Source organism: Lichenostomus cassidix, chromosome W (genome assembly GCF_008360975.1).
Source record: "Lichenostomus cassidix isolate B80296 chromosome W, HeHo_3.0, whole genome shotgun sequence".
In the NCBI taxonomy this organism is placed as follows: domain Eukaryota; kingdom Metazoa; phylum Chordata; class Aves; order Passeriformes; family Meliphagidae; genus Lichenostomus; species Lichenostomus cassidix.
Window position 1 is genome coordinate 5,039,864 of NC_139510.1, and position 17,631 is coordinate 5,057,494.

Below are 17,631 nucleotides of genomic sequence, written 5' to 3' on the forward strand. Positions count from 1 at the left end.
CTATGGCCGAGATTTGAACCTGCGCCCGGCGGGCTCCACCCTCTGGAGGGCAGCAGAGCAGCAGCGCGGCGTGAGTGGGGGGCCATGGCCCGGGGGGGATTTGGAGCAATTTGGAGGTCCTGAGAGGGGAATTTGGGGCGCTGAGACCCCCTCAGGGGACTGGGAGAGCCGGGGAGGGCGGCTGAGAGCGGGAGGGTCCCGGCAGCGAGGCCCCATGGGGGAAGAGGCGAGGGGGGCCCTGTGGGCCACGAGTGAGGGGAGGGGGGGGTGGGTGAAGGCCGCGGGAGGCCTGATGGGGTGGGAGGGGGAGGTCTGGGCTACTGTGAGGGGCATGAAGTGGAGCTGGGGAGCCCCGGTGGGGCTGGTAATGGGGCTGGGGGTCCCTGGGAGTGCCAGGAAGTGAGGCCAGGGGGCTGTGGGCCCTGGATGGGGGGACTGGGGGGGATCTGACCCCTTAAGGGGAGTGGGGCTGGGGGGCTGTGGACCTCCAGTGGGGCTGATATTGGGGCTGGGGGCTCGAAGGGTGCTGGATTTGGGCCTCTAACAGGGCCAAGGAATGGGGCCAAGGGGGCTGCATGCCCTGGAGATGGGGGAGGGACTGAGGGTGACCTGACCCTATAAGGGGGCCAAGGAGTGGGACTGGGGCCACTGGGCAGCAGGGCTGGGGGCTTAGGGGGACAAGGAATGGGGCTAGGGACCCCCAGTGGGGTTGATATTAGGGCTTAGGGTGCTCAGAACCCCTAAGAAGGCCGAGCAGTGGGGCTGGGGAGAGGGCTGGGGGCTGCCCCGAAGCACTGGGGGCAGCTCAGGGCTTTGGGGGTCTGTGGGTTTTCAGGGGGCTCTGGTTGTCCCACAGCTCCCCTGCACTCCCCAGCCCTGCGTTCTGTTGAAGCCCCTCACAAGAAGCCCCCGGGAAGGATGAGAAAAATGGGAAGGATAGAACAATGGACAGCTAGGCCAGCATTGAGGAGTGCCTGGAGAAGCTGCAGGTGAGGCTGGGATCCTTTTTGGGGAGGGGGCTCTGAGTTTGGTCTGTCTTCCTCTTTTCCCAGGAAAGCCTCTGGATCCCACTGGGGAGATCTTTGGGGGGCTCTGGGCTGGATTCCAGGGTCTGACTCCTTCTTTTCTCCAGGAAAACCTCTGGAATCCCCCTGGTCACTCCTGCCTGGCCCTGTCCTAACCCCAGCTCCCTCTTTTCCCCAGGAAGTTACCCTCGAGGGGCTCTGTCCTGATCCCAGCTCCCTCTTTTCCCCAGGAAAGCCTCTGGATTCCACTGGGGAGATCTTTGAGGGATTGTGGGCTGGATTCCGGGCTCTGACTCCCTCTTTTCCTCAGAAAACCTCTGGATCCCTCTGGACACTTCTGCCTAGCCCTCTTTCTGATCCCAGCTCCCTCTTTTCCCAGGAAATGACCCTCGAGTTGCCCTCTCCTGACCCCATCTCCCCCCTTTTCCCAGGAAAGCCTCCGGAGCCCCTCTCTCTCCCATTCCCGGCAGATCCAGAAGTGTGACCGCGCCCTGCACTCCTTCGTGGAGCAGCTGGCCCAGCCTGGAGGGCTGCCGGCCCATGGGGCCCTGCTGCTTGCTCTGGCCCAAGAGACCACCCAGGGCCACCTGAGCCTGGTCCCTCAGGCCCCACCCTTCTACATGGAGAAGATCCTGTTCCACATGCTCCGGTACGCTGCGGGATGGGCCGGGAGCTGCACCTGGAGCGTGGCCGAGCTGCTCTGGACGTGGCTCCAGCGCTGCCGCTCCGACTGGGATTGGGCCATGGTCACTTCCAGCACCTTCAGTGTCCTCTGGAAATCTGCAGCTGCCCTAGCAGGGCCAGATGGGCCTTGGGAGGAGGGAAGAGCCATGCTGACCACTCGGATCCACTCCCTACGCTTCCTGCTGCTGCTGGAATCGAGAGAATCCCTGCCGCCCCCACAGCCGCCCTTCTTCACCTCCCAGACCACCCAGAACACTGCTGCCATCCTCTACGAGGCTGAGTGAGCTCCATGCCCCCTTTTCCTGGCCAGGCAGCTGCGGGAATTCCTGCTGGACATGCTTCGGGGTGAGGCTCCGGACCCTCCGGGGCTCCATAATTCCCTCTGCTTCCTGGAGCTCACCCTGGAGCGCTGCCACTGCCCCTGCCAGGCCCAGCGGCTCCACAACACTCCGGAGGCCCTGCAGGATGCCAGGGCTTTTTTGGGATCTGGGAGTTCTCTGGAAGTTCCCCCGGAGCTGCGGTAAGCTGGGATCCAGCTCAGAAAAGGTGCCATGGGCCCGTTGTTGTGCCAGGTAGGAGCAACACTGGCAGGGGAATTTTCGGGAAGGATGCTCTGGGTGCTGGCGGAAGGTGCCCAGTTCGTGGTGTCCCAGCTTGGGGAGTTGCTCCGGAGGAGCCAGGAGCTGCCCCTCGGCCTCTGGGAGCTTCCTGGGATTTGTGACTTCTGCCAGGGCCAAGGGCAGCTCCTGTGGCAGCTGCTGGCCAAGGTGAGCAGGAGGAGGAGGGAAATGGGAGCCGCTCTGGCCTCGGGGTTCCCTGGAATCCCTCAGGGGTGCTCTGTGCTGGTCCTGGCCCTGGCAGCTGCTCCTGGAGTAGGTGGAGTCCCAAATCCCACTTTTCCCCATTCCCAGCTCCATCCCCAGCAGTTCCTGCAGCTCCTGATCCCCGTACCCATGTCCAGGACCATTCCCAGAAGCTCCTGAATCCCTTTCCCATTCCCAGCTCTGTTCCCAGCAGCTCCTGATTCCGTTTGCACTCCAGGTCTCTCCCGACTCCATCAGGCAGTGAGTGATGCTGAAGCAGCTGCTGTCCCACAACTTCCAGCTCTTCTCCAATGCCATCCACAAGGCCTTCCAGGGCTCCCAGGTACCCCAGGAACGGATCCCGATCCCCTTGGGGGGCTGGGAGCCTTTTCCATGGGATGTGGGGCTGGGATTTGGGGATGGAGCCACTCTGGGAGCTTTTCCCATGGGATATTGGGTTAGAATTTGGGGATCGAGGTGCCCTGGATGGTTCTGGAGGGTTCTCTGTGGCTCTGGGGTCCCTGGCTGACCCCCTGTCCCTCCAGCCCTCGGGGTGGCCAGGGCTGGCACAGGTGACCCGGAGCTGTGTTCGGAGTGTGGCTGCAATGCTGGAGGCCCTGGAGGGGCTGCCCAAGGCCGAGAGGGCCAAGTTCTTCGATGTCACCGGTCAGTGCTACTAGGGGGTCCTTTTCCCTATCCCGGCTATCCATGGAGGGGTCATTCCATGTCCGGGGTTTGGGATCAGCTCTGGGAGCAGAGGTGACTCTGGGGTCCCCTCCCCACCCCGTTGGTGACCCCTCCCCACCCCACCCCACCCCATTGCTGACCCTGACCCCTCCCCATCCCACAGCTGCTGCCACGTTCCAGCTAGGCCACGCCTTCTAGAGCCGGAATCTTCCAGAAGCGGCTGGAACCATGTGTGTGCCCTTCTGCCGGGCAATGGTGACCATGGATGGCTACAGCTGCACTGGTGTCCCCCTGGAGCGGGTACTAGGATATACTGGGGATCCCTTCTGCCAGGCAATGGTGGCCACAGGTGGCTATGGCATCCCCCTGGAGTGAGTACGGGATACTGGGATCAACTGGGAGGAGGGCTGGGGGTACTGGGGATACTGGGATCCCTTCTGCTGGGGAATGGCAGCCACGGGCATCTCCGGCATCCCCCTGGAGTGGGTACTGGGGATACTGGGATCTGCTGGAGATAGTGGGGATGCTGGGGATACTGGGATCAGATGGGACCAACCAGGATCCCCTGGGAATACTGGGATCAACTGGGAGGGCTGGAGTCAAGGAGGGAGGAATGGGAAAGATGGATTGGGGTTGGCCCCCATTCCCAGCTCTGGGAATTTCCCCAGGTGGGAAAGGGGAGAGGGATGGAGCTGTTATAAATTAGGTCTCAATAATCAATCAGAGACAATGTCCAATTAAGTATAATTTGATTTATTTAAAGCAAGCGAGTAGTGAGCAAAGCAGCGCTGGGCGGCCGGGGAGTCTGTGCTCTGCCCACGACACCGCACCGAGACAGTCAGAGTCCCCTCTTTTTATGCAGTCTCTATTTTCTGGCCACGTATAGCTTCCGGAGTTGGTACAGCGCCTACGTTGTGGTGTTGCTAGGGGGTCTTCTTCTGCCCTTCGGTGGTCGTGGGAGGCAGGCTTCTCTTCTTCCTCGTACGTCCGCAGTGCCCCCCAAGCGGAATTCTACAAGCAGCCCACTCCCAGCAAATACAGGATACAGGATGTGCAGGGTAGGGGCCCCTTCCTCTTTGTTTGCAGTTTTGTGAACAAACAGGATGTCTTGATAGGGTGTGCAGGGTTGGGGCCCCTTCCTCTTTCTTGTGGTTTTGCGAACCAAGTTTTACTTATCAGAGAGCCAGGAAGGGAAGGAATGGGGAGTTTGGGATTGGGAGAAATCCTGGAAAAGCTCCAATTCCCTTTTTCCAGGGAGGGAGGAATGGAGAGATTGGGATTGAGGCTCGTCCTGGAAAAGCACCAATTCCCTTCCTCCTGGTGGGGAAGGGGGGGGGGGACAGGAATGGGGAGATTCGGATTGGGTGAAATCCTGGAAAAGCCCCAATTCCCTTTCTCCGGGTGGGAAAGGGAACAGGGAGGGTCCCAGGGAGGGAAGAATAGAGACATTGGGATTGGTTCTGGATCAACCCCAATTCCCAATTTTGAACAATTCCTTTATAACACATTGGGAATGGGGATGTGGGATGGTCCCAGGAGGGGAGGAATGGTGTCTCAGATTAGAGACAAGTCTAGGAGGAAAGCGCTCTGAATAAACGCCTCCCCCAAAGCAAAGGGCTTCTGGCGCCCCCACCCCCACCACAACTGAATTTCTTGGATGAAAGTGAAAAAACCCCTGTTTATTTAACAAAACACACAGAGTGCCTTGCAAGGCAAGGGGAAAGGGGGAAAAAATTATTAAACCTGAGCCAACAGCTGATGAACTTCAGTGTCCTTTTTCCTCGGGCATAGATTCTCCTCTCCGGGCGGTCCTGGGGGACCGGGCGGAGTCGCTCCAGTCGCTCCCTGGAGGATTCTCGTCTACTGTCCTCCCGGGGCACCCCTGATTCTCGGGCAAGAAAGCAAGTCGAAAAAAGTCCAAAAAGGAGATGGCAAAGAAGCAGTCCCAGGAAAATAAAACTAGCAGCAGCAGCCAGACAAAAGGAATGTCCCTTCCCCCCATCTCGCGCGCTCCCAGGCTAAGAAGCCTGGGGGAGAATTTCAAAACTAAACCGTGCTGACGGACCTTCCTTCGGGCTGCTGAACGCAGTTAAAACTACAGGACCACATTTCTGGGCATAAAAGCAGACAATAGGTAATACAGGATTATCATAACATCACCCCAAGACATTCCACCCCTTATTCCATATCGTCAGCTTAATGCCCAAACTAATCTATTTCAACTCTAAACACACATTTATACATATATACGTATTGCTATATACAAATAGTGGCAGTGACATTCGGCAAGCAGTGATACATAGACATCCCAACATTACACGTGGTTCTCACCCAACAATCAAATCTCCCTGAGGTACACATCATGTTTCTCCATCTTCCTGCATTATCCACCTGGTGCATCCTGGTTCCTGAGCAAAGTCAACCCCACGGATGTGTTTGTCTTTACGCGAGGCAGAATTAATCCAAACTGTCTTTCCTAACAAGCCTCTGACATATACTGCTGGGACCTTGTCTCCGTCTACTGTATGCAGGGGGTCAGATTGGGCAGGGCCTGATGTAATGGTGTAGCCTCGGGTGTTAACTAACCAGGTGGCCTTTGCTAAATGCCATTCCCAATTTTTGAAAGTCCCCCCACGCAGCGCCTTCAAGTGTTGCAGTACAACGTGTCAGCTGCGAAGTCCAGCAGCTGCAGAAGTGTTTTGTTATCAGTTAATGTGGGACAATTAAGAGAAGTTAACCTGAATAGCCCCTGGCAGGGGCAGGAGACTGATACTGAGGCAAAACTATGTTTACCTTGTGATGGGTGATTAGCAGGGGTGATTGGGAATGATGAAGGTGATCAGTAACCCATTAAGATCAAGTTCTTGTAACGGCTAAAGTTATGCTTTGTAACTGTATAAAAATAATGCCTTCTGTACAATAAATCGGACTTTGCATGAACCAGGCTGAGTACCCAAATACATTGCTGACATTTAAGGTGGTTTTTAGCAATCCATTGTACCATTCCACTTTGCCAGCGGCTGGTACATGATGAGGGATATGGTATACCCACTCAATGCCATGCTCCCTAGCCCAGATGTTTATAAGGCTGTTCTTGAAATGGGTTCTGTTGTCAGACTCAATTCTCTCAGGGGTACCATGCCTCCAGAGGACTTGATTTTAAAGGCCCAGGACGGTGTTACAGGCTGTAGCGTGAAGCACAGGGTAGGTCTCCAGCCATCTAGTGGTGGTTTACTGCCATTGTGAGCACATAGTGCTTGCCTTGATGGGTCTGAGGCAGTGTGATGTAGTCAACCTGCCAGGCCTCACCATACTTTTGCTGGGACCACCTTTCCCCATACCACAGGGGTTTCACCTGCTTGATCTCAGCACGTTTCACAGTTATGGATAACCTGGGAGATATAGTCCATGGTTAAATCCACCCCTTGGTCTCGTGCCCATTTATAGGTGGCATCTCTGCCTTGATGGCCTGAGGGATTGTTGGAAAATATATCAGGTTAAAAATTTTGTATAACTTTAGTCAAAAGTTTTGTTTGTCTTTACCCTGGGAAAAGGAATTTTAGGGCATTGTTCTACCAGATGGGGTCTGGTGAACTCAGTATATTAACAGGTCGGGAGTGACCCCGAAGATAACCAGAAAGATAAAGACTATTAACAGAACATCCGCCAAGACCTTGAGGTTATCAACAGGACATGATAACTATCACAAACAGCTACCCCAGACCACCTCCAGCAGGGCTGAAGACATCCTGGCCCAGAAAAAAGACTGATAAGAAAAACTGAAGAATGAAGAATCTAATTAGCATCAGAGGCGAGGAGACTCAGATCCAATGAGAAACTGAATACTGGGGGTTTGGTCAACTTTAGACCAACGAACACTGACCCAATGCTTTCCTATGTATTTTTACTGTATAAAATATCTGAGAAATCGAGTAAAAGCTATGTATCGTGGAATGATTCTCTCTGCACACCCGGGCTATGTGTGGATGAGATGATTTCTGTGGTACATCCTGGCCAGATAATAAAGTAATGCCTTGACTCTCTAACATTAAAATGTTGTTGGAGGGGTTGTGTATTTTTTCCCGCAGATTCGGTGACAGGATCATGGGCCCATCGAGCTAGGAACAACTCTCCCTTATGCTGCCAATCCAAGTCTACCTGGGACACCTTTATCTTTGCAGCCTGATCTACCTGTTCGTTGTTTCGGTGCTCCTCATTAGCTCGGCTCTTGGGGACATGGGCATCTACATGGCGGACCTTCACAGGTAGTTTCTCTGCCTGGGCAGCAATGTCTTTCCACTCTTCAGCAGCCCAGGTTGGTTTTCCCCAACACTGCCAATCAGCCTTTTTCCACTTTTCCAGCCAACCCCACAGAGCATTGGCTACCATCCATGAATCAGTGCAGAGGTAGAGTTTTGGCCACTTCTCTCAGCAATGTCCAGGGCCAGCTGGACAGCTTTGAGCTCAGCGAGTTGACTCGATCCACCTTCTCCTTCAGTAGCTTCTGTGACCTGTCGTGTGGGACTCCATACGGCTGCTTTCCATTTTTCCTTTGTCCTTACAAGAGGAAAGTAACTGTCAGTGAAAAGAGCGTAGCGTGTTTCTTCTGCTGGCAGTTGGTTGTATGGTAGAGCTTCCTCAGCTCATGTCACTTGTTCTTGCTTCTCTTCATCAGTGAGACCAAAGTTTTCACCTTCGGGCCAATTTGTAATTATTTCCAAGATCCCAGGGTGACTCAGGTTTCCAATACGGGCCCGCTGTGTGATGAGGGCAATCCATTTACTCCATGTGGCATTGGTGGTATGGTGAGTAGAAGGAACCTCTGCTTTGAATATCCACCCCAGCATTGGTAGTCGGGGTGCCAGGAGGAGTTGTGCTTTGGTGCCAATTACCACTGGGGCAGCTGGGACTCCTTCAATGGCTGCCAGGATTTCTTTCTCTGTTGAGGTGTGGTTGGCTTCGGACCCTCTGTAGCTTCGGCTCCAGAATCGCAGTGGTCACCCTTTAGTCTCGCCAGGCAATTTCTGCCAAAGGCTCTGGGACAGACCATTGCTCCCGGCTGCAGAATAGAGCACATTCTTCACTTCTGGTCCTGTCCTGACTGGGCCAAGGGCTACTGCATGAGCGATCTTCTGCTTGATCTGGGCAAAGGCTTGCTGCTGTTCAGGGCCCCAGTGGAAATATTTTTTTTTTGGGTAATTAGGTAGAGAGGGCTCACAATCTGGCTGTACTCAGGAATATGCATTCTCCAAAAGCCTATGGCTTCTAGGAAAGATTGCGTTTCCTTCTTTTTGGTTAGTGGAGACATCACGGTGATCTTATTGATGAGCTCAGTGGGAATCTGACATTGTCCATCTTGCCACTTCACTCCCAGGAACTGGATCTCTTTGGCCGGTGATTTAGGGGGGCTAGAATTTACTAATTTAGGGGAACTAGAAGCTGGATAATAATTTTTTGAACTGATTTAGAAGGCCAGAGATTGGATAAAGATTTACTAAGAAGACAATGTATCATTTGCTTAATGATTTTGTGCCTACCTAGTAACAGGGAGGATATAGACTGTGTTTTAGCACATTGGAAGGAAATTGCAGGGAGCAGAGGTATAGAAGATAAAAGAACTCTTATCAAATTTTTAACTCTGTAGTGGCCTTTGTACAAGCTAGAATACAGAATTAAATGGCCTCTTCATGGGTCTTTAGAATATAACACACTATTACAGTTAATGTTGTTTTTAAGAAAGAAAGAAAGGGAGAACATGAGCAAGAACCACCCAGACAGGGATCACCCAGACAAGGCCCACCTAGGTTAGGTAAAGATCAGTGTGCTAACTGTAAGGAATTTGGTCATTGGAAGATCCAATGTCCAAAAAGAAAACAGAACAACCAGCAAAGACGAGGCCGAGAAGGGGTCATCGCACACGTGAAAGAAGACTGAGGAAGACCGGAGGACTCCACCCTAGCGGATCCACTGGTTATAATGAAGCTAGGGGAAAAAGAAAAAGAAATAGAATTTTTGGTGGACACGGGGGCAACATATTTGGTTTTAAATAAAGCTTTAATGCTGGTGGGGGATGATTATATTATGGTTCAAGAGGCAACTGGCCAATCTGAAAAAGCATATTTTTGCAAACCTTTAAAGTATAAACTGGGAAAGCAATGGGGTATTCACAAGTATTTGTACATGCCCAGATCTCCAAAAGCCCTTTTGGGCAGAGATCTGTTGGAACAGTTACAAGCAACCATTTCATTTAAAGATGGGGAAATTACTCTGGAGGTAAATGATCAACAATATGTTGAGGTATTAAGTTTAATGCTAACAACCACAGAGGCTGAAGGAGAAATTAGTGAAGAAATTATGAACCAAGTGTTCTCTGTTGTATGGGCAACAAATGTATCTGGAAGAGCTAAAAATGCACCCCCAATCCAAATTAAGTTGAATGAAGGGAAACAACCAGTTAAACAATACCCCGTTAAGAAAGAGGATAAGGAAGCAATTAGCCTGTCACCGAATCTGCGGGAAAATAAGAAAAACCCTCTAACACTGTATTTGAAGTGATAGAGAATCAGGCATTACTTTATTTGCTGGCCAGGATGTGCCTAGGAAAGCATTCCAAGAACACATCGCCTCAGAGAATTTTCTCCCGAATTTTATACAGTCAAAACCCTTGCTGCAGATGGTATCTGGCGAATGTCTGTGATAACCCCATGACCTGTGGATATCCAGTTGGTGCCACAATGTCTCGAGGATGTTCTGTTAATGGTCTTTATCTTTCTGGTTATCTTCGGGGTTTACTCCCAATCCGTGGTATGTTAATCCCATTGTTGGAAAACATAGTTTTCCAGCAAAACTCATGCTAACCGAACAGAGCTGAGCAAGGCTTCAGTATTCCCAGGCCTCAGTAAAATTCCGACAAGCTGTAGTGATTTTGTTTGCCTGAGAATGCTCTGTGGGAAGAATGCCATGAGAAAGATTAGGAGTCAGGAGTGTTATGAGAAAAGAATAAGGGAGTTAGCAGGAGGATCCCTGAGCGTGTGAGAACAGCTGCAGGTGTGCGTGTGTATCTATGAATAGAAACTTCTGTAACAGTACATAAGTCTCTCGTTTAGCGAAATAAAATTGGAGCTTACTTTATATCTCATATTGAGACTGCCTGTGAGTTTTCCCTCGCGCCGCATCTCGTTAAATGGTGACCCCGATGACTACGGACCCTGACAACGGAGTTTTACGACCCGGCTTCTGAGAGCGGCGCGAACGGAGAGGTGCTGGGGAGTGCGGCCTCAGCGTGTCGAGTCTTCGCCCGAATTGGGGAAGGTCGGAAGACACAGGTCAGATGGTACCTGCCTACCGTGAGGGCTATACTTCGGTAAACTGCACAACTCTGGCAATTGCGAGCCTCGATCGAGTGCTTAGACGGTGTTGACCAGGACCCTGAAAACCAGCTGGACCAAAATGGAATCAGAGGTAGCCCAAGACTTATTATTACGCTTTTTAGAAAAGCGCGGAGTAAGCAGAGATGCTTTAAAATACTTAAACGCTTTAGTTACTGCAGGGAAAGATAAAGGGTTGTTTGCTGACCCTGATTTATTGTTTGATGAGGTCGAATGGCGAAAGGTTGAACACATCTTGTTTGATGGATTGCTAGAGGGTGATAAAACGTGTAATAAATTAGCGAGACTGTGGAAAGAAGTCATTAATTGCTTACAACGGTTTCAAGCAGAAAAGAAAATAGCTGCCGTAGCTACTGATAAGTTAGGATCTGATGCCGGGGGGGAGCACTTTGAATTGGGAAAAGGAGTGAGAGAGATTGAGCGTCCTGCTCCGGGCACGCTTGCTGTGGGCGCAGATCCACCCAGCTTGCCCCCGCCGGGAAAGTGCAAAGTGTTAGGAGCGCAGAAATCTTTAACGACACACTGTACTACATCTGATTTAAATCCTGTTAGTACACCAGGCTCTGAGGGGTGGCCCAGCGCACCTCCCCCGCCTGCTGAAATTTGTGTCAGACAGGCTCTTCAGAGCGATTCTCGATTATTAGGCAAGCGCAGAGTTAATTGGAAAGGCGTTGCAGAAAAAGCTGTACAAGAGGGTAATATACAACTTGCAGAAACACTAACATTGCTAAGTCGAGCTGAACAAGCATTTCCTGTACTTTTTGAACCGATAGAAGGGGGTGGGCAGCAAGCGACCCATGCTGCTACCGATTGGAAGCTGCTCACGCAGCTGCGTAGCACAGCCACTGAATCAGGTTTGCATGGTGAACCAACAAGAGTAATGTTGAATTATATTTGGGGAAATTATATATTGTGCCCAGAAGACATCAAAAATATTATTAAAATGATTATGACCCAGTCACAACAGCTCCTGTGGCAGGCTCACTGGCAAGAGCTGTGCCATCAGTCAGCGAGCCAGCCACGGGGGGAAAATGACCCCTTACAAGGGGTCATTCCAGAACAATTAATGGGCCAAGGCCGGTGGGCTACAATTATTGAACAATTACAATTGGGTCCAGACATTTTAATAGAATCCATGCGAACTGCACGAGATGCTATTTTCAGAGTGCACACTACCCCCCCCACACCATCCTACATGTCTATTAAACAAGGCAGAGATGAGTCTTTTGCTAGCTTTGTTGATAAAGTCTCAGCTGCAATGCTGAATGCTGGGGTAGAACCATGGATGTCAGGAGCATTATTGCGCCAGTGTGTGACAGAAAATTGTAACCAGCAAACGAAAAGTATTCTTGTCACACTGCCCATAAATGCTACCCTGGAAATGATGTTAGAACGAATGAGTCGTGTACCGGTAGGCACCCAGGCATTTGTAGCAGAGTTAGTGACAGCTATAGGAGATAAGCTAGGAGAGAAATTAGCCCAAGCACAGTCTCAAGCCTTTGCTGCTTTAGGGCCACTGCGACCCCTTAGCTCGCCTGCAGGAGGGGAAAGATTAGGGAAAAGTACGAGGTGCTATCGTTGTGGGCTTGAAGGACACACAAAGAAGCAATGTAGAGATCCAGTCTGGTGTAAGAAATGCAACAACGATACCCACGCCACGCTAGCTTGTCGGCGATCGGGAAACGCGAAGAAGAGCGCGTCCAGCCGCCGCGCCCCGACACAAATAGCAGCTCCAGTCCTCACCCCCGCGACTATCCCACCACCTCATCCTTCATACACAACGACATCTCCGCCGATGAGCTCGCCCGCCGTCAATCCCTTCGACCAGCAAGCATCCTCCGACCTGCCACCAAGGGAAGCCTCGGCCTGGACCTGGCAACAGCAGTAGGTGTAACAATCATCGATTTACGCCCTGTAAAAGTTCCCACTAGGATTCAAGGCCCGCTTTGCATTAACAACGAACCTGTGGGCGCGCTCCTAGTGGGTCGTTCATCTGCTAGCATAAAAGGACTGTTCGTCTTACCAGGGATAATTGATGCTGATTTTACAGGTGAAATTCACATCATGGTGCAAACTATGTTTCCCCCCATTTATATTCCTAAAAATACAAGACTAGCTCAACTCGTCCCGCTCCCGCAAATGGTTGCACAGATGCAACAACACGAGGCACTCGTAGATCGTGGAGCCGGTGGATTTGGCTCTACAGGAGAACTTGCAATGTTAACAGTTCCATTAACAGAACGACCAGTTGTGGAAACTACTTGGACTCGGGGAGAAATCTCCCAAACACTGCCAGCATTACTTGATACAGGTGCAGATATTACGATAATGTCTACTGCTTGTTGGCCAACTGAATGGCCACATCACCATACTTTGAGTGGAATTGAAGGCGTTGGGGGATCAGTTTCAGTACAGCGGAACTCTGACCCAATTCAAGTAGCAATCGAGGGCAGGGTGGCAACAGTTCATGTAACTATTATGCCCTTACCAAAAAAGGTGAATGCCTTAATTGGCCGGGATGTGCTAGACCAACTGGGACTCGTGTTAACCAATCAGCATTTTCCCCAGCGGTCGCTGTCAGATGGACTTTCCCGATCCAGCTCACATGGACAACAGACAAGCCTGTATGGATAGGGCAGTGGCCGCTAAAAGGGGAAAGTCTAATACAAGCACAGTTGTTGGTGCAAGAACAATTGCAACAAGGACACCTGCGACCTTCCACGAGCCCTTGGAACACGCCCATTTTTGTCATCAAGAAAAAATCCGGCAAGTATAGACTGTTACATGACCTGCGAGCAGTTAATGCCCAAATGCAGGCAATGGGGGCCCTCCAACCTGGATTGCCAAACCCTGCCATGCTTCCTGAGGGATGGCACCTGTTAATCATTGATTTGAAAGACTGCTTTTTTACAATTCCGCTGCATCCAGTGGACACTGCGCGATTTGCTTTTACCCTACCAACAATTAACAGAGAAGCCCCTTTCTTGAGATTTGAATGGACTGTTCTGCCACAGGGAATGAAAAATAGTCCCACCCTGTGCCAGCTGTTTGTAGCCAATGCATTACAACCCATTCGTACAGCATGGCCTGAAACAGTGATTTACCACTATATGGATGACATTTTATTTGCCCAGGCCTCAGCTTTTACTGGCGAACAAGAAAATATGCTTCAACAACAATTAGGCAGACATGGACTAACCATTGCCCCTGAAAAGATCCAGCGTTCTCCTGTTTGGAAATACTTAGGATGGCAAATAACACAAGGGCATGTGAGACCACAAAAATTACAGCTTAACACACATGTGAAGACATTACATGACGCACAACGCCTCCTAGGCGATATTCAATGGTTACGTCCAGTTATTGGTATTTCAAACGATGACATTGATGCCTTGCGACCACTGCTACAAGGCACCGATCCAGCACGGACAGTACATCCAACCCCGCTGCAACAGCAGATTATTCAGAAAATCGGCACACAAATTGCACAACGCTGGGTTGATCGTTGCGACCCGGACATTCCAGTAGACCTTACAATTTTAAGCGGCGAAAAACAAATCCTTGGTGCACTTACGCAGTGCAAAAAAAAAAAGAGGGAGAACAAGGTGAAAATATTGGAATGGCTGTTCACTAGCATCCAGCCCAAAACTACAATTCAGCAAAAGGTTGAAAACATAGCAGAATTGATCCAGAAGGGTCGCACCAGGATTTTACAGTTAACGAGCCAAGAGCCGGAAACCATTTACCTGCCGATGAAACGACGAAACCTCGAGTGGTATCTTCAGAATTCGCAAGCACTGCAAATCAGCCTACTGTCTCAAGCAGTGGAAATTAAAGTGGAGCCACTGCGATCTACCACCCTGCGTTGGGTGAGTAACCAAGATTGGATTACAATACCAAAAAGGAGTGAGCGCCCATTGCAAAACGCAGTGACAGTTTTTACAGATGCAGGATGGAAATCTCGACGTGCAGCAGCAACTTGGATGCAAGACGGCAAATGGCATCATCACATATTACCGGCGAAAGAAGAAGATTCACTGCAAACATTGGAACTGGCAGCAGTCGTTTGGGCCTTTGTGAACTGGCACTCTACAGAGTTAAATGTAATTTCTGACTCCATGTATGTCACTGGCATAGTACAGCGTATCGAAGATGCCCGGCTCAAAGATTGCCAAAACAAACGACTTTTCGAACTATTGAGACAGCTGCAGGCTGCAATTTATCAGCGAGAGTGCGCCTATGCTGTCATTCACATACAAAGCCACAAATGGTCAAAAGGCCTTGGGGAAGGCAATGAGAGAGCAGATCGTTTAGTTTCAGTAGTGGTGCCACTGAGCGAATTTGTTAAGGCCAGAGAAGCTCACAACACTTTTCATCAAAATGCCAAGGGACTCTTCCACCAATTTAAGATTACTATGGAGGAAGCAAAAGGCATTGTCAGAGCTTGTCCAAGTTGTAGCCATCATGGACCAGGCCTAGGAATTGGAGTAAATCCACGAGGGTTAGGCCCTTGCGAACTTTGGCAGATGGATGTTACCCATGTCCCTCAGTTTGGTCGATTGAAGTGTGTGCATGTTACAATTGACACATACAGCAGATTTTTGTGGGCCACAGCTCAAACAGGAGAAAAGGCCTCCCATGTCATACGGCATTTGACAAGTTGTTTCGCAGTTATGGGAGTGCCGCAGCAGATCAAGACTGACAATGGGCCCGCATATAGCGGTGAAAAAATGCGACAATTCTGTCAACAGTGGGGGGTCAAGCATGTAACGGGCATTCCCCATTCACCAACGGGACAAGCCATTGTTGAGCGAGCAAATCAGACTCTAAAACGATATTTAGACAAATTTAATGATGTTCGAGATGTTAGTGAAAGGCTAGCTAAAACATTGTTTGTGTTAAACTATTTGTGTATTTTTTCAGACCAGGATTCTCCTCCCGCACAAGTGCATGGCCGAGCTCCCGCTGCAGAGCATAAGGAACCCATGATGGTCATGTATCGCGACCCGTGTTCAGGCCTGTGGCGAGGCCCAGCAGAAGTGAAATATATAGGGCGTGGTTACATGTGTGTGCTTACATCCACAGGTACACAGTGGGTCCCTGCAAAGTGGACCAAAGCTGTTCCTCGTGCTGCTAGCGATCAAGGCTCTAATATCGGGCTCAGCCACGACCCTCATAACGAAGGTTGAAGAAAGACAGAACCTGTGGGTGACTTGGGCCAATGCTACGCATAACCCAGAATTTTGCCTCAGTTTGCAATCAGCTACTGCACCATTTAAAACATGTTTAGTCGGTGTGCCTTTGTTCAGTTTTGAGGCGTTTAGCAATTATAGCACCTATCTTAAATGTTCTATAGCAAAAAGCACCTCTTGGTGTGCTGCAAACCTAATCAATCACTTAAATACTACCTTGCCTTGGGACCCAGAAGAGTTACATCTCTTGGGGTCCATGAAAATTGGTAATACCTCCAGCAATTGGACCCAAACATGCATTTGGTTTGGAAATAGACAACAAAATCTAACCTTAAATTATCCTAACAAAGGCTGGACAAATGTCAGCCCGATAAATATAGCAGATTATTCATACAATGTTAAAGGCGGCTATTGCGGAAGTAACAACACTGCTAATCAAAGCTTGGGTGCTTTGGGAGCTGAAATAAAGAAATCGCCAATTACGATTTGGAACAACGGAACGCCAAAAGCGTTACCCCCATCTGTATTTCTAATATGCGGAGATAGAGCATGGCAAGGAGTCCCTCATAACATCTTTGGAGGGCCATGTTATTTAGGAGAACTAACTCTTTTAGCACCCAACCAGCGCATGTGGCTTAGCGTAGTCGCCGAGCCAAAACGCCAACGGCGCTCTCTGTCTCACCAATTGAATTCACGGTGCAAAGATGATGTTGAATTATGGTCAGTAACAGCTAAAGTATTCACCTCCCTGTTTACCCCCGGAATAGCTGCTGCAAGAGCCCTCAGGCAAATTGAAAAACTTGCATGTTGGACAGTTAAACAAGCAAATGTTACTACTAATATCCTTTCCCAATTGCTGCTGGACCAAAAGAGTTTGCGACATGCCGTGCTTCAAAATCGAGCTGCTATTGATTTCTTATTATTAGCTCAAGGCCATGGTTGTAAAGACTTTGAGGGGATGTGCTGCTTTAATTTGTCAGATCATAGCAATTCCATCCATAAGCAATTAGAGTGGTTGAAAAAGCATACCTCCACAATTACAGTTGATGTCAATCCCTTAGACAAATGGTTATCATCCCTGTTTGGAGGTCTGTCACCATGGTTGATACCCTTGATTAAAGAAGGTCTACGTTGGTTATTGATTCTTATATTAATAGTTATTGCAGTGAAAATTACTTATAAGTGTGTTGTTAAACAAATTGATCAAACAACTGACGGAGTCTTGCTCGCCCAAAAGAGAAAAGGGGGAATTGTTACACAATGGCTTAAAGATCACGGACATGATTTATTAGAAGAATTGTGCGAGCAAGATCACTGTTAGGCTAAGTAGCACTTAGACCATAAGTTGCAAAGTTATATTGAACAGTTTAAATTACCTGTTAAGTACTTTTGATTAAGCATAGATTCTGTTAAAGTTAAGTAATAGTAGATTTAAATTCTATTAAGTTGTAAGTTCTATTAAAGTTAAGATTCTGTTAAGTAATATTAAGTGATGTTAATTTTAAATTCTGTTAAGTTTTAAATCTTGTTAGCGTTAAGTTGTTAAAGTAATATCAATTTTAGATTCCATTATAGTTAAGTCCTAATTGTTAGTTCAAAAATAAGATTTATTAAGATTAAGTTTTATTAATTTTCGGTGATATTAATTTTAAGTTTCAAATTTGTTAGTTTATATTATTATTCACAAAAGCTTTGCAGTTTTATCTTTTTAGTTAAAGTTAAGTAATAATATCTACCATTTTCAAATACTTCATCTCACCTTATATAGTTATCTACAAAAATGGTAACATGTTAAGATACTCTCCTTATTGATATTAATCAAAGCTTATTTATAAGATGTTCTAAGAAAACC

At 49.2% G+C, this 17,631-nt stretch overlaps 2 protein-coding genes and 2 long non-coding RNA genes across 8 annotated transcripts in view; 3 read left to right on the plus strand and 1 right to left on the minus strand.

The window, feature by feature from the left end:
- LOC146425354 (uncharacterized) overlaps positions 1-7,253 on the plus strand; it is a 357,803-nt gene extending 350,550 nt beyond the window's left edge. The window contains exon 3 of the long non-coding RNA XR_014846566.1: positions 6,754-7,253. This is a non-coding gene — a long non-coding RNA (uncharacterized LOC146425354). The remainder of the gene's footprint in view (positions 1-6,753) is intronic.
- The window catches only part of LOC146425355 (uncharacterized), a 569,707-nt gene that overhangs the window by 341,797 nt on the left and 210,279 nt on the right, over positions 1-17,631 (minus strand). The gene's annotated exons all lie outside the window — the stretch shown is intronic.
- Positions 11-7,253, plus strand: LOC146425367 (separin-like). Of its 5 annotated transcripts, none has more exons than XR_014846511.1 (8): positions 11-70; positions 875-989; positions 1,457-2,281; positions 2,751-2,855; positions 3,058-3,178; positions 3,363-3,570; positions 4,127-4,257; positions 4,991-7,253. XR_014846511.1 is itself a non-coding variant. In XM_085041707.1 (7 exons), exons 3-5 carry the CDS (start codon positions 2,781-2,783, stop codon positions 3,395-3,397), a joined length of 231 nt encoding a protein of 76 aa, XP_084897833.1. In that variant the 5' UTR covers positions 11-70; positions 875-989; positions 1,457-2,780; the 3' UTR covers positions 3,398-3,570; positions 4,127-4,257; positions 4,991-7,253. The 5 variants fall into 5 exon arrangements, 1 of the variants encoding a protein (XP_084897833.1); XR_014846512.1 differs by having other exon boundaries at positions 1,457-1,674; positions 1,812-2,855; XR_014846510.1 differs by having other exon boundaries at positions 1,457-2,855; positions 4,086-4,257.
- On the plus strand, positions 12,223-17,100 carry LOC146425368 (uncharacterized). The gene is made up of 2 exons (XM_085041438.1): positions 12,223-12,471; positions 15,673-17,100. The coding sequence occupies exons 1-2, from the start codon at positions 12,223-12,225 to the stop codon at positions 17,098-17,100; spliced, it is 1,677 nt and encodes a 558-aa protein (XP_084897564.1).